Genomic DNA, 26,327 nt, shown 5'->3' on the forward strand with positions numbered 1-26,327 from the left:
AGTTGTCTTCTGTTATCTGTATATGCACTGTAGCATGTGTACACCCCTCAGCGCATTCATGCATGCATGCGCGCACATACACACAAGTAAATAAGTTATAAAAATTAAAAATAAACAAAAAGGCACTTGTTAGTTAGGTCACTTGGGGAGAAAGGGATTTATGTCATGTCAGTTCACAATTACATATCACAGTCCATCATGAAGGGAAGTCAAAACAGGAACTCAAGGCACAAACTTAAACAGAAGCCTTGGAGGAATATGTCTTACCTGGCTCCTTCCTCCTGACTTGCTCAGTGTAAGTCAGTGCAGGTGGCTTTAGAGTCCTGATGAAGGTGTTGTATTCCCTGGAGATCAGGTTATAAGCAGTTATGAGTTGCCTGATATGGATGGTAGAGTTGAACTCAGATCTATTGCAAAGCTGAAACCATTTCTCTAGCCCCAAATAAGACTCTTTTGGTTCTAGGTGCCATGGCATTAGTCTCAGTACTCCAGAATTTGATGCTGGATAAATACTGTAAATTTGAGGCTAGCCTATACAAAATACTAGCTCAAAAAATAAAGGATAAAGCTGGGCGGTGGTGGCGCACGCCTTTAATCCTAGCACTTGGGAGGCAGAGGCAGGTGTATCTTTGTGAGTTCGAGGCCAGCCTGGTCTACAAGAGCTAGTTCAGGCCAGGCTCTAAAACTACAGCAAAACCCTGTCTTGAAAAAAACAAAAACAAACAGAATAAATCTCATCCTCCATCATAATCTTTTGTTTCCCTTCCAACCTTGCCTTAGAATTAGCCTTTGTCTTCATTATTTGTTTAAAAAAATAAAAAAAACCTCCTGAATTATTGATATTGAAGGTTTTTCTGTTCTAGAAATGCAAAGGAATGGAAAATTAAGGGTAACAAGGTGGCTCAGCTTGTAAAAGCACTTGCTGCTACACCTAATGACTGAGTTAAAGACCCAGAATTCACATGATGAAAGAGAGAAGCAACTCCCTCAAGTGTCCCCTGACTTGAATGACACTGGCAATCATTACACACACACACCATAGTAAATGTGAAAAATTAGAAAAGTAAAATAAACTCAATGAACAAAAAATTGGCATTTTGGTTTTAGTGCAAAAATATCTGTTCTCATTTTTAATTAAAATCTAGCCTTGTCTATCAAGGCTTGCCAGCATGCTTTGACACTGGTTACTTTGTGTGTGTCTGCTCTGCTTTACCGGTAGCTGAGAAGACCTCTGTGTCTGGGTCAGCATGAACAAAGCTGCCATGTCTGTAAATATGATGGTGCGGCAGCATCTTTATTGACTCTAAAGTATCAAGACAGCAAGACGAAGGCAGAGGTATCTGGAAAGCAAAAGAAATGAAGTTAAATCTTTCTATGAGCGAACAGAAATCTGGCATATGTGTTCCCAGTCTGTTGCATAATTTGTCTTTTTAAGCCCACCCTATCTTGGTTTTATAAAAGTGAAGCTGGTTCTGGTTGCAGATACTGGATACCAATTAAGTGCTCCTAGCCACTGAGCAATTTCTCCAGCCCCTGGTTTCATACAGCCCTGCCTGGCCCCGACCTTGTCACTGTAGATGATAGAATGACCTGAGCTCTTGCCACTGTTGCTGCCGTACGCTGCTGACAAATTGCCATTAGCGTCACCATTCACCTATTTGGGTTGTTTCTAACTTTGAACTATTAGTGAAGTTACCCAAAAGATTCATATTCGTATTTTATGTGAGCATGAATGTTAAAAATCTCAGTTGTTCGATCTTACCAATAAAGACCCTAAAGCCAGATGCTGTGGTGAAAGTCTGCAAACTCAGGCAGAGAAGCACCTGGCTGACCTCATTCCTCCTCCTCTGATGTCCCAGAATCCTCCCCCTTCTACACTGTTTCAAAAACTCAGACTGAATGCCCCTCCCCTCTACTTCCTGTGTGTCTCTATCTGTCCTCCTGACTATCTTTTAGTCTCTTTTTTCCTTAATAATCCTGTGTTCAGTTCCTGTCAACTGGTTGCTTGCTCCACTTCTTGACCTATAATTGACTTTAATTTAAGCCCGTTTACAATATTCAAGCAGAAGGCACTTGGATCAAAGGTATGTGCTAGGGCTGAGCCACACAACATCTAGAAACAGGTTTTTCCAGTAAATAACAGTCCCCACGTTGATCGAATAGCCTGCAACACACAAGTCTTTATTTCTTGGACACACATGCCCAGAAATGGATTTGCCAGCTGTTGTGTAGATGCTTTCTGTCCCGCCTTATCTTCCGGCCTTGTCTTTGTTTTATGTCGTAGCTCATTCTCTTCAGTTTCACCATGTGTGCCCAATGCCAGTGTAAAACTTTAAGACAATCCTAAAGCCATTTTTGACAATTCTGAATCCTCTCAGCCTCTGTGCCATAGTGCTTCCCCTCCTCCCCTGGGAACCAAGGACCTAACAGCTACACTCGCAGGTACTCAGTTCCTGAACAATTACCCATATATGTATGTTTTGATTCAGTCCCCTGGGAAATGGGGTCAAAATGACCTCTTACCTCATCTGATCTGGCAACAGCTCTCCAGTCAATTATTGGTAATAGTCCTTTCAAATAAGCCAATCAGAATAGTCAAAGAACAACCCCCCTTGCTTCTGTGGCCCCTTTAAAAGTAGACTGTACCCGCTATTCAAGGTCCCTCGGCTTCCCGAATGCTGGAGGACCCTGTCATGACAGAATTAATAAAATCCTCATGCTTTTGCATCGGCTATAGTGTGTGAGATGGTTTCTGGGGGCGACTCCTTCTCGGTGTTTGGACGCTAGAGTTCAACACCAGCACTTAAGACGCCGAGGTGGGAAAATTGGGAATTTGAGACCAGCCTTGCCTTTACATAGAAGTTCCTGTCTTAAAAACAAATTTTAAGAAATCTAAGTTAGAGAACACTGAATTGTTTTACATATAGAACCTGTTTCTGTTGCACTGAAAATACTTTTTAAAAAGTATTGTCACAGTTTTAGGAATCAAGCGCAGGGCCTTCTCAGGCAAGGGCTCTACCACTGAGATATTTGTTTTTTTTTTTTTTTCTTTACAATCTGAAATTAACCTTACAGTAATATTTGTGGCTCATATCAGTTCAATGTAAAGAGAAAAACCTTTCTTCACCTTTCATGCTATTTAAATAAATTGTTTGGGCCAATGGCTTGTACCTGAGTGGCTGGTGCCTACTGAGCTGGCTCAGTTGTACCTAGCCCATTGGCCCAGGGTCCTCCTCCTCCCTCTGTCTATGAGATCCAGACCTGTGTTGCCACCAAAGTCCAGAGTAGAGAAGGACACAGGCCAGCTATGTTTTCACATGAACTGAAGCATAGAGCAGGGCAAAACTTTCACTGTTGTTTTTCTTTCTTTTGCTCTTTTCTCACTTAAAATATTTATGGGCTGGGTGGTGGCGGCACACACCTTTAATCCCAGCACTTGGGAGGCAGAGGCAGGTGGATCTTTATCAGTTTGAGGCTAGCTTTGTCTACAGAGCAAGTTCCAGGACTGCCAAAGTTACATAGAACAACCCTGTCTCAAAGAAACCAAAACACAAAACAGAAACAAAAAACATTTCTGTATCTTCTTTTTCAGTTCCCCTGCCATCCTTTTTCTCCTCCTCTCTTTGTTGTAGTATAGCAGTCTTCTCCTAGTGTTCTCTTTCTCTTCTAAAACCCTTTGTGGGTCTTCCCCGACCATGATGGGGAAGTTTATCACGGGATATTGGAGATGTGCTATCAGGGTGTTGGGCTCTTTGCCTCTTAATGATGTACAAATCTATAGGTAGATTAGCTCTAGCACTGTATGAGTTCATACTTGCAGAATGACTGTCAAACACTTGTCTTTTCAGAATCATATGCAATCCTGTTAACACCTCAAAGCTGTCCCTTTCTCATCCTGTTTGTTTTCATCACAGGAGCTGTGTGGATTTAATGTCCAAATCCCTTCCCAATCATGAGAAGGTTGTGCGACCAGCCCTCACCTACAGTCTCTTCCCCAATGTGTCCCCTACCATCTATTTTGGAACTCGGGATGAAAGAGGTAAATGTAACCAAGGGACACAGTCCAGAGGAACTCATAGGAGGGTGCCAGCTAACCTGGATGGAGGGGACAAGATGGGAGAGCTCTTCCAGAATGGCTTTTTTTGTGCTCAGTTTCCACAGGATGTAGGTTCTATTGTGAACTTGTCTGTCCTTTGACCTTTCTTAGTCTCATAATCTCAGGCTTAGCACATGGCCTCTATTTGGTTTTTTGTCTGCTTCCAGCCTTTCCTTTGCTCCTCACTCCTGCACAGCCCCCTTTCCATAAAGGGCAGTTCTCTAAACCTGATCTGGAGCAATTTGTAGTGGTTTGTCCTTCTAGGAAAGAATGGGCACCACTGCCATCTTTTTCATCTCCTCACTGTGACCCTCTGCCCTTGCCTTTCCCCAGTGGAGAAACTTCCCTGGGAACAGAGGAAGCTGCTCCGGTGGAAGATGAGCACAGTGACTCCTAACATTGTCAAGCAGACCATTGGACGGTCGCACTTCAAGATCAGTAAGAGTGAGTTACTCTGAACTGCGTACCCTGCCAGATGGGTTTTGGACAGGAGGAGAGCCTTAGAGAGACCCCCTGTTGTATATGGGGACCCTGTCTTGGTGCTTCCAACCTCATAGAAGGGGATAGCTCTGAAAGTCCTCTGGGCTGAGCCAGGTGCTCAGAATTGGGAAGCAGAAGACCATTGTTTTGGCCTCATGTAGGGCAGCTCCATGTAACTCTGTGAGTTCAGTGGTGAGGCCTTGTCCTGTCCCAGAGTCTGCCTGAGCTGTTAAGTGAGACTGACTTCCTGATTGCCTTCTGCAGGGAATGATGACTGGCTGGGCTGCTGGGGTCACCACATGAAGTCTCCTGGTTTTCGATCCATTAGAGAGCATCAGAAGGTGGGTCCTTCCCAAGGAGCTTGTCCCACTGACCAGGCCAGGATGAGAGAGTTGTTGGGGCAGTGGAGGGAGTGTTGGAAGGGCATTCAGGTGAGGACAGTTACAGAGGCGTATTCTAGAGAGCACAGTGGGGGTCTCAGCAAAGTGTCTCCCACCCCAGTCCTGTTGCTGCCAGGTGCTTTTCACTCCATGTCTTGAGAGGCCTTGTCTGTTTTTAGTTGATGAGTTTCCCGTTATCACTGCTAACTGCTTCTTCTCTGCAAGCTACATTTATGGAGAGAGGGTTCTGCGGTTCTGTTGGAACACTTTGTCCTCCTGCCCCAGACTCCCCCATGGCCTGGTGCTTTCCTTTCCTTGTCTCCCATGCTGTCATGAGAAAATAGGTGATAGCTTTCCCATTGTACTCAAGGTGACTAGCATGACTGTTCTAGTCTGCCTCTCTGTCACTGTGGTGAAGCACTGGCCTAAAGCAGTCTGGGGAGGCAAGGGTTACTTTGGCTTACAGCTTACAGTCCATCACTGAGGGAAGCTGAGGCAGGAACTGAGTAGAGACTCTGGAGAAGCATTGCTCGTTTTCCATGGTTTGCTCAGCTTGCTTTCTCATATAACCCAGAACCATTTACTCAGGGATAGCCCTGCCCAAGGTGAGCCTCACATCAGTAGTTAGTCAAGAAAATGCCCACACAGGCTAGTCCGGTGCAGGCAATTCTTTAATTAGTTCACTCTTCCAGGTGACTCTAGTTTGTGTCTAGATGGCAGAAGAAAAGCTAGAAAGGAACTTGAACTTTGTTTTGCAGGGAATGTTGGAATGATGGGGTGGGGCTTATCTTGTTTCTCTTGGTCTCACCTCTGCCCTTTCCCTCTGCTTGCCTCTTGTCCCTTCTGTAGCTAAACCACTTTCCAGGCTCCTTCCAGATTGGGAGAAAGGACCGGCTGTGGCGGAACCTGTCTCGCATGCAGAGCCGTTTTGGCAAGAAAGAGTTCAGTTTTTTCCCCCAGTCCTTTATCCTGCCCCAGGATGCCAAGCTCCTGCGCAAAGCATGGGAGAGCAGCAGCCGCCAGAAGTGGATTGTAAAGCCAGTGAGTGGGGCAAAGGGAGAAGTAGATGATGGGATGAAGGTGGAAAAACAGCAGATCTCATTTCCTTCCCCTTTGACTTCTAGCCAGCATCTGCTCGAGGCATTGGCATTCAGGTCATTCACAAATGGAGTCAGCTCCCCAAGCGCAGGCCCCTCCTGGTACAGAGGTGAGCCTGTCTAGCTCACATTCCTCTCTCCACCTTCCTGTCTTCTTGGTTTCTGAATTATCGTCTTATAGTGTTTTACCTCGTGACCTCCCAGCCAACTGCTGAGAGTTCTCACCACAGCTTGCTCATTGATCTGGCTGGGTGTAAAGTTAGCCTCTCCTCTCTGCAGGTATCTACACAAGCCCTACCTCATTAGTGGCAGCAAATTTGATCTTCGGATCTATGTTTACGTTACTTCTTATGATCCTCTACGGATTTACCTCTTTTCGGATGGACTCGTCCGCTTTGCCAGTTGCAAGTATGTGCTGGTCGTGAGGCATTCCCCTGACACTGGGTGATTTTCTTTGTTTGGTTGGGATGAGGACTCTGAGCAGAAAAGGCACAGATATCTCAGTGGTTTTCATTAGTAAGGAAGGTGGGAGGGTGGGAAATGAGGTACTGAGGTTGCCAGGTAGATTAGCTGTGCTGTTCTAGAACTTGGGATTTTCAGGAGCAGAACAAATCTGTGCACTTGTCCTTTATATTCTTCCTGGGGAAATGTCTGCCTATTTTCCATCTGCTCTTGCCATCTTGCCTCTGCCATTCTTCTCACTTCCAGGTATTCCCCTTCCATGAAGAGTCTTAGCAACAAGTTCATGCACCTGACCAACTACAGTGTCAATAAAAAGAATGCGGAGTACCAGGCCAATGCTGATGAGACAGCCTGCCAGGGCCACAAATGGTACTGAGGGCAGTGTGTCTCTATCAAAACTCTGTCCTGAACCTAGGTAGGGCTTTGCCTTTGGGAGGTTTGGGGCAGTAGTTGAGGAGTATAGTGACTTGTCACTTCAGAATTGGTTTGTTTGCATCCAGATGTATCTCTTTCTTATTTCAAAATATCAATGGGGAGATACAAAGAAGGTATCTTTAGCTTCTTACTCCTTATTTTTTTCTCTTGTCACTCATTTCTAGGACATAACCCCAAATACTTCCTTCTCCCCTTCAGGGCACTAAAAGCTTTGTGGAATTATCTGAGCCAGAAGGGAATTAATAGTGATGCCATCTGGGAGAAGATAAAGGATGTTGTTGTCAAAACCATCATCTCGTGAGTTTCAGTGCCGCTTTGGCTGTTGGGTGTGCCATGAACCCTCATGTTTTCTCCTTGCCTCTCTGCTGTGCTCTAAGATGTGCCCATTTTCTCTTTCAGTTTGGAGGATGGGAGATAGGAAGAAGCAGAGTTAAATTCTGCTGTCTTAGTCATCTTTTGTTACTGTGATAAACATCTTGGCCAAGGCAACTTATAGAAGCATTTGGGATTTAGGATTCCAGGGAGCTTAGCGCAAGGCAGAAAGAACTAACTGGGATGACTTGAACTTTTGAAACCTCAAAGCCCACCACAAGTGACACACCTCCTCCAACAAGACTATACCTCTTAATCCTTCCCTAACAGTTAACTAACTGGGAACCAGCTGTTCAAATATGAGCCTATGGAAACCGTTCTCATTAAAACCACCATACTGCTCATTTTACCAAACTTCATCAAGGTGATGGCCCAGATCAGGCACATCCCTTAAGAGCCACTGTTTCAGGGTGGGGAGGGGTGGTGTTCATGATGATGACCATCGTAAGATGGTCTGAGGTTGCCAAGGTTGGCCTTGAACTTCTAATTTCCCTGCTTCTACTTTCCTCTGATTTCTACATGGGGATTGCATGCATGTATTCCCATGCTGACTCTGAGGAGGCACTTTAAAAGAGAAAGTTGCTTCTGCCCTCCTAATTCTAGATATCCCACTGGCAGGTCAGAGCCCTACGTGACCAACCTACTGAAGTTGTATGTGCGGCGCCCCTACAGCTGTCATGAACTCTTTGGTTTTGACATCATGCTTGACGAGAACCTAAAACCCTGGGTCCTCGAAGTCAACATTTCGCCAAGGTAAGGTGGTGGTGTTAGTTCCTCAGAGTAGAGCCCGTCTTTCATGCTCAGGACCCTGTCATTGTCTTGTTGACCTGGGAAAGCCCTCCTTCACTTTTTTCTTGTCATGGTCTGTATTTACTGACTCGCAGATTCTTTGCTGTTACTTAGGATCTTTAAGAATAGAGAGAGGTTACCATTTGCTATCATTTTCTAGCAAACCAAGGGCATAGGCAGATTCATCAAGCTGCATGAGGTTATTTGTTGTCTTTGAGGGTATTTGTCTTGTTTGTTTTTTGTTTGTTTGAGACAGGTCTTACTAGGTAGATCAGGCTGGCCTTGAACAAACAGAGATCCACCTGCTTCTGCCTCCCCCCAGTTCTGGGATTAAAAGTGTACTCCACCATCTCCCAGCTGAGCATATTTGTTGAAGATGCTCACACATGTGGGTATTTTAAGAAGCCCTCATTTGGATGTAGGACCCAGAATCCTTCTGGAATGCTGCTTTGACCCTGTTTTGCATTCTACCCCTGCAGCCTCCACTCCAATTCTCCCCTGGACATCAGCATCAAGGGCCAGATGATCCGAGATCTCCTGAACCTGGCAGGCTTTGTTCTGCCCAACGTGGAGGATATCCTCTCCAGTTCCAGCAGCCCCAGCAGCTCCAGCGGCTCTAGCACAAGGTCTGCCTCTCAGCTTCCCTACGTTGGGATGGCAGCATGAGCAGCCCATTGTGATTTGGGGAGGGAATGTATTTGGGAACCTCTCTCCTTGCTTGGTCTTTATGGCTCAAACTTCCTCTGCTGTCCACCCACACACCACTGCCACATCAGTACTCTGAGAGTAAGTCTGAATACTTTACTTCTATTCAGAAATCTCCATGGGGACCAAGGATCAAATCTAACCTCCTTACTCGGACATTGGAGGTTCCAGCTACTTTTCCTGGGTGTTTGTTTTTTTTTTTTTTCTTCTTTTTTTTTCTTTTTTTTTTTATTGAGAAAAAAAAATTTCCGCCTCTTCCCAGCCTCCCACTCCTCCCCCCCTCCCCCCACTCCTCTCCCCGTCCCTCCACTCCTCTCCCCCTCCCTCTCAAGTCTGAAGAGCAGTCAGGGGGGAGGACTTTGGACTTTCCACTGGGTGTTTGTTTCTATTCTGCCTGATTCTGGTGCCTTGGCAGATCCTCAGGGATTAGGTAGTGACCTTTCCTATGCTTATGTGGTTTCTTCATTCTAAAGATGCCCCTCATCCAGATTCCCTGTCCATCAAAGCCTAGTTCTAGACGTCTTTATGAAGTACCTCAATTTGGAGATTTTCCTTCATACCTCCAAAGCTTTGAAACTATTCTTGAGGAGAGGAAACTAATATTTAGTAAGTTCCTGGGGTAGTTAAGGAAATACAGTGTGTCTACTCAACTCTGTAGGGCTCATATTAGTATTGTAGCTTATAGATAAGGACACTGAAGATCCTATAGCAGTAATCAATCCAGGGCCATTCAGCCCAAGAGAGCGAGGGGGTAGAGTGCTGACTTCAGCAGCTATTTCCCACCTGTGATCCCAGCACTTAGAGGTGCAGGGTAGGGTATCGTATGCAAGCTAGAGATTAGTTTGTATTTTAGTGAAACGTAAAACACAAAAAATAAAAAAAATGGTGATATTCTTGGTGACTGACCTACTTTACCCACTGTGTATGTCTGGAGGCATACTTGGCCCTGTTCAGCAGTTACCTGAGTTATCCATGTGCCACGAGGGAGTCAGTTCTCTCTGTTTGACCTATGAGAGGTAGATCCAAGTGGACTTCGTGAAGCTTACAAGAACTTTTTAAGTTTACAAAAAGAAAAGTTTAATGTATGTTAGTGTTATCTACCACTGATCGTAATCTGTATAGAAATCCACATTGGAGAGAAAGCTATAGATAGACTCATGGCTTTGAGTCAAGTAAAAACTTGGGATACAAAAATGATTTTGTGTTATATGCATCTGTGAGTTTATTCCTTTCAGAGTCTAGGATCAGGGTCATCTTTCTTCCTCAGCTGGAAACCTAGTAACTCTAGGAAAGCCAGACCTGAGACCTGAGTTCTACATATGAGGAGAAGGAAGCATAGCCTCAGGGGAGGAGCTGGTATACTCGTTGCTGTTAAAAATACAGTTAGTCAGTCAATATCCCAGAGATCTGAGAAGCATAAATTATAGCAGGAAATATAATCCAAATGGCCTACATATCAGTTAAAATGGTAGAAACTTACCCACTACCTAGAAGGTTGCCCTAGGTTCCATTGGCTTCATTTGGGGCAGTGGTCTGCTTTTGGCTTCCATACAGGACAGCATTAAATCTTCAGCTACAACATAGAGTAGCATCAGCCTTTGGCTACCAGACCCAGGTCTGAGAGATTTTTCTGTAGCGGAACTTGAGGGACTGATGCTACTATGACTACAGATTAGAACAGTCAGCCCAGCAGTGTCCATCCTCTGGTGGCACGTGAGGCATGGAGAAGTTGTCCCCAGAGATTAGTGGATTAGTGTTGCCACAGATCAAGTGGAGTCATGCCCTGTCTGTCTTTTTTGGATACCTTAGGGTTCCTACTAGTAGCTGGTGTTTATATCTATCTTGGGAAGTTATTTTATTGAAAATTTAAAATGCCATATTCAGCAGATCTCTGAAGAGTTTGAGGGCCATCATCTATTAAGTATACCTAATTTAAATAAACTTGTTTTTTATTTATTTATTTATTTATTTATTATGTATACAATATTCTGTCTGTGTGTATGCCTGAAGGCCAGAAGAGGGCACCAGACCTCATTACAGATGGTTGTGAGCCACCATGTGGTTGCTGGGAATTGAACTCAGGACCTTTGGAAGAAGAGGCAATGCTCTTAACCTCTGAGCCATCTCTCCAGCCCTAAATAAACTTGTTTTAAGTTACTTGCTTTAAACATATACAGCAGGCCAATGTCACTAAATGAATTATATAATCTTTACAAGTTAGTCTTTTATAGTACACCATTATAGAATGTCATAGTTTCTTGTATGACTCAGTTTATCCAAATATTTGAAGCGTAACAAAGTTAGCAAAGACAAAGAGGTTAAACATGTATTACTGTGAACTTGAGCAGACTGTAGGAATTTATAAGCCTTATTTATCAAACATACCTATTTTGTTTCTTATTTAAAAGTTTTTTAGAAGTCTGGGTTTGAACAGAGTTAGCAGACATCAGTGGTTAGACATACATTTCTAAGTTATGTTAACCTGAGTATACTTTTATAACTGTAGGAATTTCTAATCATACAAAAATTTATACTAATCCAAAATATTTTAGAGAGTTGATGTTGCTTCCTTAGTCTAAAAGGAGACACAGTGATAAACCAAAGGCTCAGTAGGACTAAGAGGTTCTATAGGTGCTGCCTTAGTAGTCATCTTAAAATGGTGAAGTCATGTGGCATCTATTCTTTAACCTTAGTAAAGATGACTGCCAAACATGCATTACTATTTAAAATATCGTTTGTTGGTCCATGTTTTTAAACATGAGTTGAATCCAAGTTACATGTGTAGTAAGTTGTAGGAAATTAAGATTACGCAAGTAATATTTTTTTTTTTAGCTATAAGCCTTTTGTTATGTTTTAAGCCAAATTTGGATAAAGATTTTTATAGTTTTCTTTTTAACCATGACCAATAAACTTAAAAATCTTGAGAGTTTACAGCAGTCTTAAGAAATTTTTTTGATAGCAGAACATAGAGAAATCATAGAAATAAAGATTGTTAGCTGGGAAGTAGAAAAACCTTAAAGATAAGAGACTTGGAAGTGTAGAGCAGAGTAAGTTTAGATATAAGTGATTTGGAGATCATTTGTTTGTGCAGTAGCAAAAGTTGTTGCCATATGAAAAGCAAGCGTACAATCTTTGGCCATTGATCTGTGTTGAGGCCAAGAATGAGCTGGGGGTGGGTGTAAAATGAAATTCCACAGGAGGGGAGTGTAGCAAGCGTTCTTTGGGCCTCCAACCTGTAAATAACGACCCAGAGAAAGACTTACTATTAGTTATGAAAGCTTGTCCTTTAGTTTAGGCTTATCTCAACTAGGTCTTGTTTTGTTTTTTGGTTTTCGAGACAGGGTTCCTCTGTAGCTTTGGAGCCTGTCTTGCAACTAGCTCTTGTAGACCAGGTTGGCCTTGAACTCACAGAGATTCACCTGCCTCTGCCTCCTGAGTGCTGGAATTAAAGGCGTGCGCCACCACTACCCAGCCTCAACTAGGTCTTATAACTTAAATTAACACATTTTTAAAATCTTCCATCTTTCACTTCCTGTGTACTCTCCCTGACTCCACCTTTCTTCTTCCCAGAGTTCTTAATGCCCTGGAAGTCCACCTTACCTCTTCCTGCCGAGCTATTGGACATTCATCTCTTTTTTTGGTTTTTCAAGATAGGGTTTCTGTGTAGCTTTGGGACCTGTCCTAGAACTAACTCTTGTAAACCAGGCTGGCCTCAAACTCAAACAGATCTGCTGGTCACTACCTCTCAAGTGTTGGGATTAAAGGTGTATGCCACCACCACCTGGCCATTCAGCTCCTTTTTAAACCTTGGCAAAGACACATCTTCACATTATAAACAAATTTTATAATTTAAATGTTCCACAACATTTTCCCCTTTTTGTCTAAATAAAAAGGAAAGGGTTTACCTCTAACACAGTTAATTATATACAGTAAGAACAGTTATCAAGTCTTGTCTAAATAAAAAGGGAAGGGTTTAACTTTATACAATAAGGATAAGTATCAGGTAAGAATTACATTCACAATGTCCTGTCCATTTGTATTTGGCAAATTCAGAGAAAGTACTGTATTATGTATCCTACCTTAGTGAGTCCAAAGTCTTATACCTAAACCATTTGCTATCATGACTTGTATTACTATCCTAAAAGTATCTTTTTAGACCTTAAAACCTTTTCTTAGCCAGTGTGGTCTACAGAGCTGATTCCAGGACAGCTAGGGCTATTACACAGAGAAGCCTAGTCTTCAAAACAAAACAAAATAACAAAACAACAAAATAAACCCTTTTCTTAGCTAAACAAGTTTTTGTTTCTCAACCTTCATATACTTTATGCCTCTTTTGTGAGTTTCTATCTAATCTTTAACTCCATCCGACACTTTAGAAGGATGTATTTATTACCTGAGTAATAGGAAGTACAGAACAAGTAACTTCCAGAATATAGAAGTGAGGCAGCTGATTGCCTAGACTGTATACATAAAAAATAATCTTTTTTAAAAAAATTGAAACACACACACATAATGAAAATAACCTTAAATGTATATCAATATACAAAATTATCTTAAACAAAAGTAAAAACATGTAGTTTCTTTTTTTTTAAATAAATATTTATCTGTTATGTACACAGTGTTCTGTCTGCATGTATGCCTGCAGGCCAGAAGAGGGCACCAGATCTCATTATAGATGGTTGTGAGCCACCATGTGGTTGCTGGGAACTGAACTCAGGACCTCTGGAAGAACAGTCAGTGCTCTTAACCTCTGAGCCATCTCTCCAGCTCGAAACATGTATTTTCTAAGAAAAATAAGTTTGTAACAATATATAAAAATCCATACTAATGTAAAATATTTGAGATTAATAGTTGTTTTTAGTTTAGATTCAATAATCTACTTTATATCCTAGCATTCCTATATCCCACCCCCTTTTTTTCAGAAAGAAGTTCTTGAATCTAACCTCTCTTGCTTAAGTTTCTTCCCTTACCATGATCAGTAATAATTTACAACTAACTCCCCACCCCCAGATGATGACAAGCATCTATAACTCACCAAACAACCAAAAACCATCCACCCCACCTCTTGGGAATATGGGAGGTCGTGTTTTCTAGACTGCTTTTTGTTGTCGGGGGGGGGGGGGGCGTCCAGCATCTTTAGGGGACCCTGAGAAAATTGCAATAATGGTCAAGTCCTGGGAGAACTAGCTCTATTATTTTTAGTTTATTCTCTGTGTAAGTCTTGTCTGGGTAGTCTGTGAGGCTAGACCATCTCAGCTATCATCTTTGAAATTGTTCTGGATGTAGAATTTTGAGGAAACTCTAACAGGCATTCTGAGAGACTGGATCACCTAGGTACTTGTCTAGGTACTTTGTGTCTGGCCCTTTTTTCTGAAAACACAAACTTTTACAGGTACATTTATCTGCATTAATACAAGAGTGGAATATGCAATGTGCACAAGTCAGCTTAAGATGATTTTTTTTTCTATGTTTGAGGAGGTAAAAGGCACCTGTCAACTTTATAAGTCCATTTGGACTGCATAACCAAACTGGCATAAGGACTCTGTAGCCAACAAGATTTATTATGTTTCATCCAGTCTCAGAGCTGTTCCCATAGTAGAGGGTTCAATGTATATGTTGCCTGTCCTGTAATTTTTTTTTTTGGTTTTGTTTTATTTTTTGTTTTTCGAGACAGGGTTTCTCTGTAGCTTTGGAGCCAGTCCAGGAACTAGCTCTTGTAGACCAGGCTGGCCTCGATCTCACAGAGATCTGCCTCCTTCTGCCTGGGATTAAAGGTGTGTGCCACCACCGCCCGGCAGTTCTGTTTGTTTGTTTGTTTATTTATTTATTTATTTATTATGTATACAATATTCTGTCTGTGTGTATGCCAGCAGGCCAGAAGAGGGCACCAGACCCCATTACAGATGGTTGTGAGCCACCATGTGGTTGCTGGGAATTGAACTCAGGACCTTTGGAAGAGCAGGCAATGCTCTTAACCTCTGAGCCATCTCTCCAGCCCTGTTTTTTTTTTTTTTTTTTTTTTCCATGTCTGTAGCAAAGATTTTTCAGGTCTCTCCCAATCAATCTGATCTTTATTAATTTTGAATAGAACCATAACTTTTTTTGTTTCCTGTGGAAACAAATGTATAAGCTCTCCTTCAGTGCAACACATTTCCCAACTTCCATTTTGAAGCCAAGACATTTTCTCTTTCTTTTCTTTGTTTTTGTTTTGTTTTTGTTTTTGTTTTTAGACAGGATTTTTATGTGTAACAGCCCTGGCTGTCCTGGAATTCACCCTGTGGACCAGCATGGCCTCTGGACCATTTTACTGTGCATCTGCAGCCTTCTCTGACTGGGAGACAAACCTTAAATGGCTAGGCTGCTCCCTGCGGCTCTGGTGGCCTGGCTCTGCCCTCCTTAGTTCTGGGAGGACCTGGCCTTATGTCAGCTTGTGTCAGTGGGAGCCTTGGTTACTGCCCCAGCTCTGGAAATGTGCTGATGTGGCAGCATTTTTCCTTAGTGGGCTGACTCCTCAAGTGCTCTGCTGCACAGCAGGTCTCTTAGAAGAGCCATGCCTCTGTATGCTGAGCCTACCCAAGATACCATGGTCACCGGGAGGCCATGTTTGATTCCATGTTCCCAAACTTTTTTTTTAAAGCTTTTTCAGGCTTTTCTTGTATATACATGGTCACATTGGGCGTCATATGTAGCAAGTTTTATTGTTGAACTATCTTTGGACTGCCAGCCTAGCAATCAGGAGGTGCCTTGGCAAAGATACATCGTCACAGTGTAAACAAATATTCTGCAACTGGAGTATGTAAGCAGGCTGTGCTGACGGCAGGAGGAGCTCTGCCTGAGGAAGGAACTACCTAGGAGTGCTTAAGGAAGAGATAGAACAGTACAAGCAGTGGGAGCCCAGGCAGAATTGCAGTTCCTAGAGGAAGGTGAGAGAACACTTGCTGAATTGAGGTGGATAAAGTGTCGTTGTGACAAGAATATCCATCTGGTGTGTCTCCAAGCAGAATGTGAAATTTGTCAAAGAGAAATATTTCAAAACACAGAGGAGAGGTGTCCCTTGTCCTTGTGAGTGAGCCCAAGGCGGGGGGGGGGGGGGGGGGGAGGGGGGGGGGCTTCCTGGCACTCTGGTGTGGCTTTTGTAGTAATAGTAAAACAAAGCATGCTGCTCCAGGGTGACACTTAACCCACTAGAGAGACCAAGACAGATTTTGAAATGCGGCCAAATATGGTGGGTGGCAAAAGGCAGTAGAAACAATTGATCTGTACATACCTTAGGAAAGTCAGATCAGTATCTTGGTTCGGGATAGCCAAGTTCCTTGGAATGGTGCTCATTTATGCCGTTCCTGGGGTTTCAGCACCAGAAAAATGAAAATTGGGCTCAGTAAACAAAACCACTCTAGGTGGAAGGGAAGTTTACTCTGAGCTGCCAAGGTTCTCTCCCAGGGAAAGCCGAGAGAAATGAGGGGGCGGTTTCTAGGGTTACATGGGAATGTGAGAAAGGGAGCTTGTGAGCAGGGACTGAGCGAGCCTAGAGGCTGGCATTGACTGCTTTTTTATCACTTAGGAACTTTCTTCAAGCCCCTTTAGGAAAAGGACTATCTGAAAGGTGACCTTGGCCATGTAGTGGCCCATGTCTATAATCCCATAAATAAGGAGGCAGGAGGATCGACATGAATTCAAGGCTAGCTTTGGACTACATGGTGAGTTCCTGGCCATCCTGAGTTCCAGAGTTAGTCTCTGTCTCAAAAAGTTAACAAAGTCATAATGAAACTGAACTACCAGAGATAAAGTGTTTTCCCCAGGGTTCCCCAGCCAATAAGGCAGAGCTTGATTTGTGGTGAGTGTTAACTAAAGCATCCTGTAGTCAGGCTTACTCCTGACTTCTTTTTGTCAAAATGGTGTGCCTGCCTCTTTCAGTTATGCCGTGGTACTTGGTTGTGGATGACAAGCTCTTTGAATGGAGTATACTTTAGAGTGATCTATTGAAGGGACAAGCATCTCCATGTGTCTTCATCTGTGCTAATGAAGGAGTCTTGCACTGGATCCTTTCTCTGTGTTTTCTCGCACAAGAGGCTGCTGACCTGCCTGTTACTTTTTGTCTACCTGTCTTAGCCTGCCAAGCTCTCCTAGGGACAAATGTCAAATGACTCCAGAGCATTTTACTGCACAGAAGATGAAGAAAGCATATTACCTGACCCAGAAGATTCCTGACCAGGTAAGAGATTTATCTTCCCTACAGTTACCAACAGCCCTCAGTCAAACATCGAAGGCTCTAGGAACATCAGCTTTCCTGTCTAGATCAGAGTCTCTTGCCAAGAAGCAGGATCTTATGATACACAGAGACTTGTTGGCACCTGTATGTTTCTAGGAAAGTGGGTGGTTGTCATCAAGCTCTTAGCGCTGTTATATCTTAGCTCACATTTATCGTATGCAAGAGTAAATGTGGGAGCCGGGCGGTGGTGGCGCACACCTTTAATCCCAGCACTTGGGAGGCAGAGGCAGGCAGATCTCTGTGAGTTCGAGACCAGCCTGGTCTACAAGAGCTAGTTCCAGGACAGGCTCCAAAACCACAGAGAAACCCTGTCTCGAAAAACCAAAAAAAAAAAAAAAAAAAGAGTAAATGTGGGGTCTGGATGTGAGAAAGGCAGGCATAGACTGCCGTATCTGAGTTCTCAGGCACTAGCCTTGACTCAGCAACACACTCTTTCACCTCAGCCCAAATGGTTCCTTGGCCCTAGCCAAGAGTGCCTTCCTCCAGGAGCTCAGTCCATTGGATTTAGGAAGAGATGAGGCAAAGATCTGGCACACCTCAGATCAGGCAGCTGTGGGAGTTCTGTGGGAGTCCTGGAGCTCTAGAGCCCTAAAGCTCTGTTCCCAACCCCAGCTGCTTATTTCAGTGTCTGGCTCACCTGTCACATTGCCCTTCTTCCTGTTCCTTGGGCCACAGGACTTCTATGCATCTGTGCTGGATATCTTGACACCAGATGATGTTCGGGTTCTGGTTGAGATGGAAGATGAGTTTTCTCGTCGTGGTCAATTTGAAAGAATTTTTCCTTCTCGAATCTCTTCTCGTTATCTTCGTTTTTTTGAGCAGCCACGATATTTCAACATTCTCACCACTCAGTGGGAACAGAAATACCATGGAAACAAGATCAAAGGTAATAACCCTTTCTGACCCATGGGAGGCCATATTTAGTAGGAGATTAAATCTCATTAGGCCAAGAAATAGGTTCCTTTGGAAAGGAGGTAAGCAATTGATTGTTCTCTGTTAGTCCCAACCTCTGCTCATGTTGTCCTAGGAGTAGATCTGCTCCGGACTTGGTGCTACAAAGGCTTCCACACGGGGATCATCTCTGACTCAGCTCCACTGGTAAGTGTACCAGTGTAGGGGCGTAGCTTCTTCTCAAGCTCCTAAATGCCTTATGGTTGGCTTGTGGATATGTGGGTACCCACCCCTCCCTTCTTCCCTCTTAGACCCCATCCTTTTAAGGATGTAGTTATTTGCAAAATGCACCGGATGCCTATCTTTGAAGGATCAAAAAAGTCAGCTGTAGCCTTAACTTTCTGTCTCTTTTGGTAGAGAACCAAGAGTTATCCACATGGGCTCATGGTATAGGGTAGGGCAGGTGGAGCCCTGTGTTTACAGAGTGACAGAGCTGAACAAGAACCCTAAGATCTGCCAGGCAGTGGTAGCACAAGCCACGTGCCTTTAATCCCAGCACTTGGGAGGCAGAGGCAGAGTTCAAGGCCAGCCTGGTCTGCAGAGCTAGTTCCAGAACAGGCTCCAAAATGCTACAGAGAAACCCTGTCTTTAACAAAACAAAACAACCCTAAGATCTTGAGCATTCCTTCTTGGACTCAAATGACCCTCATTGCTGTCTTTGTTTCTAGTGGTCTCTGCCAACATCACTCATGACTGCCTCAAAGGGTGATGGGGCATCCAGTGCCAGCAGCAAATCAGAACGCATCAAGTCAAGGTGAGTGCTACTTCAACAAGGGAAGCCTATTGAATTGGGGCGTTAGAGTTTCTTTCCTCTTTTCCCAGACTATGACAGTGAAAGGATTCTCCACCTAGAGGCTGGTAGGGATGTCAGAATATACTGCCGCGCTGTTTTCTTCCTGACTTGTGGGATGCTCAACAGAGACCCAACCGCAGAAGCACACTTTTCAGCTATACCCTTGTAGGAAGTCCTGGCCTCTTACCCTTTCCTCCAATTGGCCCTTGCACTTGAGATCTCACTGCCACAGTAATAAAATGTATTTTATGGCTATTAATATATTCATAACATTGTGGGTACTTGCCTTGGACTTGAGGGGCATAAATTACATGTTAGACTTATCATCAGCAATGTTTTTTCCTTCAGAAAACAAAGCTGCTCTGACGGAAACATGTCATCCTCTGAAGATGGGACAACATCTAAGCCCAAGAAGAGTCAAGCTGGCCTTTCCCGCATATCCAGGAAGACTTCATCCTCAAAGAGCAATGAGGGCACCAGCAAACAGCCCAACCACTCTACCCAGGTGTTACCTATACTCAAGTACTCTGGGCAGAATTCCAGAGTTTCTGCTTCCTCTGCTTCCCAGTCAGCCAGTGACTCCCTCCTGACTGCTGTGAGCCCATGATTGGTCTCCTGAGTGGGAGCACTCAGCTACCTCAAGGGAACCGACCTGCTGACCAGCCTGAGCCTCTCTCCCCCCTCCACTTTGCCCCTCATCAGAGTATTTTTTGAAGTGGTTCTATTGTAGATATGGGCATCTGGAGGGCTGGAGGGGTAGTGGTAATGGGGAGAAGGTGAAGAAGGTTCACCCTCTGTCACCTCACTTCCTGCCTGGCACCTCATATCTCAGTAGAGATGCCAGTGATGGCCAAGCAGCCTTATAAAGCAGGGTTTGGTTTCTACTCTGAGAGCCATGTGTGATTTATTTGAGGCCCTCGTGTACGGCTTGAGTGTTGCTCACGAGGAGAAAACGTGCTAAACAGAAGTCTCTTGTTCTGTAATTGAGAGGGATTCCTTGAAGGTCTTGATTTCCTTAGGTCTTTTGGTCCCTACACATCTTTGTCTTGAAGAGCCATTTCTAGAAACTCCCAGTCTTTAAAGACAAGCAGGGGAAACCATGACAGGCTGCACCCATTTCCTGGCATTCTGGTCTTGGGGTGACCTCCATAACATATCTCCAGTTAAGGTTCCACCCAGTCAGTAGCCCTCTATCTTCTGCAACCCTCACAGGGCTCCAGAGAAGGAGCCTAGATGATTTCAGTCGTGATTATGTAGAGGAGGGTGGAACGAGCTGTTTTCTTCTCGACACAGCAAGTCTTCTAGTCAGTATTGCTCTGAGCAGGGTTTGGTGCCTTGGCAGGCAGGTTTTAGCACAATCATTTTTTTGGACAGACTTCTCATCTCTGACAGTTAATATTCAGCTAAATCTACCTCCCTTCTGGACTCAGTAAACACTGAGCACCGAATAAACACTGCCTGGGTGAACTGTGCATAAAACTCTCCAAGGACACTGGCCTCTGAACCAGAAGCACTACTGTTCTGCCCACTGTGGGCAGGTAGAGCCCAAGGAAGCCCAAGGTGGGAAGAGTTCCACTAAACTATGGTCTTCCTTAGCCTAGCACTCCTCCCTGGGACCCACAGTCTCTAGTTTTTCTAGCAGTAGAGCACATTAAGAAGCCAATTGGCCTCATGTCTGCCCTTTGCACACCAGGTTGGAAGCCCATCAACTCAGTCTTACCCTGAGCTATACTCATTCTTTTGAGTTTTGGAAAGAGAGAAACTTCTTTCTTCATGGGTCCTGGAGTCCTGTAGACAATTGGCACGGAACCTGGAAAGATAAGATACCTGACTGGGTTCATGGTTACAGAGTAGGTAAAAGTGTATTGACAGTTGTGAAGAGAGCTAGATTAGCAAAGTCCTCGGCAGTACTTTCTGTTCAATGATAAAGACTGCAAAGTCAGTCCACAGTGGGAGGGAGAGTTCTGGAAAGTCTGTTATCAATAGCCAACACCCTCTTGTCCTCCTGGTTACAGTATTCTGGTGTACACGTACAAAGAGAAAGCAGGCCTCCACTCAGCAGCACTGTGCCTAATGCACGTCTCTGGGCAGAGGCCTGATTGGACCAGTTTATTCCTTGAAAGTGAACTTTCCTCGGTTCCCATTAGCAGTCGGTGTCCAACCCCACAACTGCATAGAAGGACCAGCATTGCAGCAGACCGGGGTCCACCGGGGGAGGAACTTGGGGACCCCCTGATGAGACAGCAGTACACGGGCAGTTTCTGTTTTGTGTTCTGAGGAATGGCCTCACTTTGTGACCCAGGCTTGCCTCACAAATGCTAGGATAGTCTGTGCATTGTTGTGCCCAGCCACACACTGTATTGAATCTTTCTTACATTTGAAGGTCTATGGGTCTGTTTTGCTAGTGGGAGAAAAAGTGGGGTTTATGTATCGCCTTACCTTTCATTCTCAAGAGAGTAAAATCTTGGTAAATTATTTCACTGCATATTTTAGCACTGATTAGTTAACAATAGAATTCAGTTGAATTGAGGGAGTTTTAAAAAGTACTAGTTTTTGAGAGTTTTAAATTTGGAAGTGTAGTTGAAAACATCAGAATTATCAGAATGCATCAGTTGTTTTCCCAAGTTCAGAACTCACCCAGCCTCTTGAAGAACAGAAGCAAATGCTCCTGAGTCAAGGAATGAAATAGTCTTTTTCATTGTAGTGTGAATGTGAGACCTACCCTGCAGGGCTGTGAAAAATCTAAGCAAACAAAAGGACCGAGAATTATTCTGTGCAAGAAATGTAAAAATCTCCCCTTGAAATGGCATGGTGGCTCATGCCTTTAATTTCAGCACATTGGAAGCAAAGGCAGACCAGCAAAGCTCTTCCTTGAAGGAAGGGGCACAGCTACAGAGATATCCTAGAAGAGACCCTCACTGCTCTCCACCTAGTGCTCATCAGAGCACAGCTTTCATCATCACTCCCATGGGAATCTCTTGGCCGGTTTAATCTTTACAGCGTGCAAGTGTCCCAGGGAGGGGAACATTAAGCATCCTGAATATGTGTGTGAATTGGTAATTTGGTTATCCCAAGCACCTTGACTGACAAAGAATAATAAGAGTGAGCGAGTACCTAGTGTCTAAGACAAACAGCACAGAAGATTCTGAGTCAAGTAGGACCCAGAGGATTGCTGCGTGGACCTAGCAACGGTGTTGGGATGGTGTCACTTCAGGTCCATTCTCAGGATGAAAGTGACTTCCCATCACCATAGCCAAAGAACATTCAGTGGTTTCTGCGGCAGCTCAGCACTGCTGATTGAAGGTTAATCCACACATAGCGGTTTCCATGTCCTGCAGCAGAATTTGTTACCTGGAATAAGGTGATGAGCGCTGCTAGGGAGCGTCCCCTGTTGGCTTCTTCTTAGTGCTGGAGGCTCCCTCTGATTACTGCTCTTCTTTAGTTTGCTTTGGGCCTGGAAACAGTGACTTTCAGAGAGCTGTATTTTGTCACTTGGGATTTTGATCCAGCCTCTCCAGCAACGCCTAGCCTTGAACATTCCTCTAATACCTGGAGACCTATGTGGACTCATTGGACCTCCTTCCGTCAGCTTAAGATAGTGGGAGCAGCAAACAGTCTGGAGGTCGGTCTTAGTGGGTTTCTTATGGAGAGATCACAGCAGGGTCGGCAGCAGTGTGGCATTCTAAGACTCATTTTGTGCCTTAGCAGATGTGCAGAGATTGGGAATACCACCAAAGTCAACATTTGAAATGTCTCTCTATCTTCTGAATTTCAGTTTAGTTACCAGGTATATCAATCTCTTGGATGGGTGTAAGACATCTAAAGAAAAAATGCCTCACATTGTAGATTTCAAATGAATCCTAAAATATCAATGATCATCAAGCCATGTCCTTGGAGTTGCAGCAACAGTACCAGGGGTTTCAGGGCAGAGCTGTGACAGCATAGCAAATGTTCTCAGGCCTGTGGTGGCTGTGTCCGACAGTCGGTGCTTCTAAACAGTACATAACTGTTCAACATTCGCATTATATTGAGTATGATAATCTAGACACACTTGAAGTCCACCAGAGATGTGCGCAGGTTAAATGTGGCAAATGGTACTCCATTTTCCTAAGGGATTGAAACATCTGTATGCTTTGATACTGGGAGGTCCTAGAACCAACCCTCACATGGACTGGAGAACTCGCTTTGACCAAGATAATTAGCTTGAAAGTTTAGAGCCCTATCAGCTGCCAGGTAATAAAAACAAGTAAAACTTACACTAATAGGCTCAAATACTGAAGAAATGCCCCTGCCTGGAAATGCAGTCATCGGTAGAAATGCCTGCATTGTTGGCAAGGATGCACAGGTTCATTGATTGCCAGCTTGGTTGTTTAGAAAGAACAGCCCATATGGTCAGAAAAGAATAGATGAACACATCTGTTCAATATATAGAGTTTAGACATAAGAGGAAAAACTGGGATCCGTGAAAGAAGTCAGGAACGTATATGTGCTTCCTGACTCCATTCTAGAAACGGAGGTGGGCATCATAGACAGCAGGGACTGCCTAGTTATGACTGAGGGGTTGGGGGTTGTAAAGCGCTACATTGGGATATTCTTTGTCTTAATTCTGGTTGTCATCACTTTATATAGTTGGCAGACACCAAATGAGTATATACATAAGTAAATAAAGCTGATATTCTTTACTTTAAAAAAATTTTTTCTTATTTTTCAGTGCTGCATAGCTAACCCGAGGTCTCAGACAGTGCTAGACAAGTGCTCTACTGCTGAGCCATACTCCCTGGCCCAAAGCTGGGTACACACACACACACACACACTCCCATTTCATGAGGTATAGACATTAAAACCATGGTCACAAGGAAGTAACAGTAGCTAAGATTGAAAGGGAGAGCTGTGACCAGCTGGAATGGGTAAAGCCATTGCAACTTGAATATGTGACATGTGTGAGCATAAGATGTTGATCACAACTAAATCCCTGAAGTAATTTATAAAGACAGTATATCTACCTGTGACCCAAAGCATTGAGGGAAGCCAGACATAGGAAGACATAATCTATACAGTTAACTGAAATTTGGAGGTGAACTCAGCCATGGGTGCCGAAAGCAGCAGTGGTTACCTTTATAACAATGGTAAAGAAGGAACCTTGTAGGTTGATAACAATGCTACCTACAGCATGGGTTTTGGTTTTGTGGATGGCGTGCTTGCTAAAACTTACTGAGCTGTGTATGTAAGACCTGTGCATCTGTAAACAGCATTTTATAAAATGAAACTGATGTGTTAAAGTTTAGCATTTTAAGTGTACATTTCAGTAGTATTCATAACACTGGGCAACTTTCACTTCCGTGGTTCTAGAATATTTTTCTACTTGAAACAAACCGTGCTCCTCTTTCACTCCCCTTTCTCCCTGCCCATAGTAATCACCAATCTTCCTCTTGTTGTAGGTCACCCATTCTGGATGTTTTACATAAATAGAATTGTGATCTTTTGTATCTGGCTTATCTGACTTAGCATGAGTTCAACGTTCACTTTGTCAAGCAAGGCAACACTTCATTCCTTTTATTACTAGTTTATTTGTGTTAGGAAATGATGGGTTTTGTTATGGCATTTTCATCATATATATTTATCTCCCATGGCCCTCTGTTCCCCTTCTGGTCTCTCTCCTCTTCACTGATAGTTGCTGTGTTTGTGTGTGTGCTTTGAATAAAGACTACACTGAGTGAGAATGTGGTGTTTGTGGAAAGGGTTTATTTTTTTTAAGAAAAAAATACATTTATTTAATTTGTGTGTTTATACATAAAGTGCAGATGCCTTCAGAGGCCCGAGAGGTTGGATTCCTTTGGAGCTGGAGTTACAGGCAGTTCTGAGCCACCTGATGTGGGACTCGGGACCAGCTTGGGTTCTCTGCAACAGTTTTTAACCACTGGGCTGGCCTTGAGTTTGAAGCAATCCTCCTGGCTTAATAAGCACTAGAATTACAGGTGTTTGCCACACCCAGCTTTGATTTTGTTTAACATCATGGTCTCCTGGTCCATCCATTTTCCTGCAGATGCCGACACAGGTCCATTTTGTGTGGATGAGTAACATGCCATTGTGTGTCTGCTGATGGGCTAGTCTGGCTGCGGTGACTGGCTCCGCTGTAATTCTCAGGATTCCTGTGGGTGTCTCCCCAGGAGGAGTATAGTTAGGTAGTTCTGCTTTCGCCGAGGAAACGCCATACTTCTTTCCATAGTGACTGCACTTCATACATCCTCCCCACAGCGTGTCATGCTCCTCTTCCCCCACGTTTTCAATGGCACTTGCTGTCTTAGGATAGCCTGTCTGAGTGGGTGAGATGCAGTCTCATCATAGTTTTTAAATTTGTATTTCTCTGATGGTTAAGAATGTTGAACAGTGTTTCTATGTATTTATTGGCCATTAGTAATTTTTTAAATTAAGTGTTAATGCAACTATTTGTAATTATTTTTGAGAACTGTCTGTTCAGTTTATTTGCCCATTGATTGGCTGACTGGGGATGTTGGTATTTGATTTAAAAAGTTCTTTTTGTATTCTAGATATTAATCTCATCACAAGTAAAGTTGGCAGAGACTCCATGCTCCATGTACTTTAGTGTTAGGAATTTTTTCTTCTAAAAAAATTCATTTAAACAGACCAGAAAGTATAAAGAAAATAAAATTTACATGATTTATCACCATTCTATGTATCCTTCCAATCGTGAGAGAGTTGCTGAAAGGGCTTTATGACTTGTTTTCGTCTCTTAGTGAAACATCAACATTTTATTTAATGAAGCTTGCTATTTCCAGTTGACCTGACTGGTAAGTGCGGGATGAAGGACAAACACACAGTGACACAAAAAGGCTGGGGTCGTGGTGGGAGCTGCGCTGGCACTAGGAGAGCGCCAGGACTTACCACATCTGCAGGGGAGCGGTCTCCAGCTGGGAGCACCCAGGAGGAAGCTGTACTTGTTAGTTCTCCCACACACCGCACACGCCGATGAGTCACACTCGGACTAGAGGAAGCTCTGCCGTCCCTCTGACCCTCATCTGTACAGGGACAGCTTTGCCATTCCCGTGTGTCTGAGGCACTGGGTCCTTAATATGGCTGTGCCCTTGTCAACAATACACATCCACTCAGTGCTTCCTCAACTTCCCAGACGGTACCTCTTGTTCTAGTGAATTCTTTTTGTTTCAAGATAGGTAGCCTCCTCTTGTTCTAGCGAATTCTTTTGTTTCAAGATAGGTAGCCTACCTGGGCGTTGTGGTTTACACTTATAATCCTATCAGAGGTAGAGGCAGGAAGATCACAGCAAGTTCAAGGCCATTTTGGTCTGTGTAGAGAGTTTTAGGCTAACTAGGATTATAGGACCCTGACTCAAAAACAAAATACTCCGAGCCAAAAGATAGAAAACCTCATCCTTAAGTTGTAGAGGGTAGTAACTCCCAGTGTCCCTTCCATCATGGGCTGAGCCATGGAGGATGCAATGGCGGGAGTATAGCATGTCATT

At 43.7% G+C, this 26,327-nt stretch overlaps 1 protein-coding gene across 2 annotated transcripts in view; it reads left to right on the top strand.

Moving 5' to 3' along the window:
• The window catches only part of Ttll4 (tubulin tyrosine ligase like 4), a 46,695-nt gene extending 21,186 nt beyond the window's left edge, over positions 1-25,509 (top strand). For both annotated transcript variants that reach the window (XM_041650102.1, XM_041650103.1), the window contains 15 exons: positions 3,915-4,039; positions 4,430-4,540; positions 4,841-4,917; positions 5,806-5,997; positions 6,081-6,163; positions 6,333-6,461; positions 6,762-6,884; positions 7,149-7,247; positions 7,941-8,075; positions 8,591-8,737; positions 16,926-17,028; positions 17,761-17,971; positions 18,113-18,183; positions 18,705-18,790; positions 19,178-25,509. In XM_041650102.1, coding sequence (XP_041506036.1) covers positions 3,915-4,039; positions 4,430-4,540; positions 4,841-4,917; positions 5,806-5,997; positions 6,081-6,163; positions 6,333-6,461; positions 6,762-6,884; positions 7,149-7,247; positions 7,941-8,075; positions 8,591-8,737; positions 16,926-17,028; positions 17,761-17,971; positions 18,113-18,183; positions 18,705-18,790; positions 19,178-19,436 — 1,951 coding nt within the window. In that variant the 3' untranslated portion in view covers positions 19,437-25,509. The remainder of the gene's footprint in view (positions 1-3,914; positions 4,040-4,429; positions 4,541-4,840; positions 4,918-5,805; positions 5,998-6,080; positions 6,164-6,332; positions 6,462-6,761; positions 6,885-7,148; positions 7,248-7,940; positions 8,076-8,590; positions 8,738-16,925; positions 17,029-17,760; positions 17,972-18,112; positions 18,184-18,704; positions 18,791-19,177) is intronic.
• The last annotated feature ends 818 nt before the right edge of the window (positions 25,510-26,327 follow it).

Source organism: Microtus oregoni, unplaced genomic scaffold, assembly GCF_018167655.1.
Source record: "Microtus oregoni isolate MIOR12 unplaced genomic scaffold, Mior012 000004F_ref0000308, whole genome shotgun sequence".
In the NCBI taxonomy this organism is placed as follows: Eukaryota; Metazoa; Chordata; class Mammalia; order Rodentia; family Cricetidae; genus Microtus; species Microtus oregoni.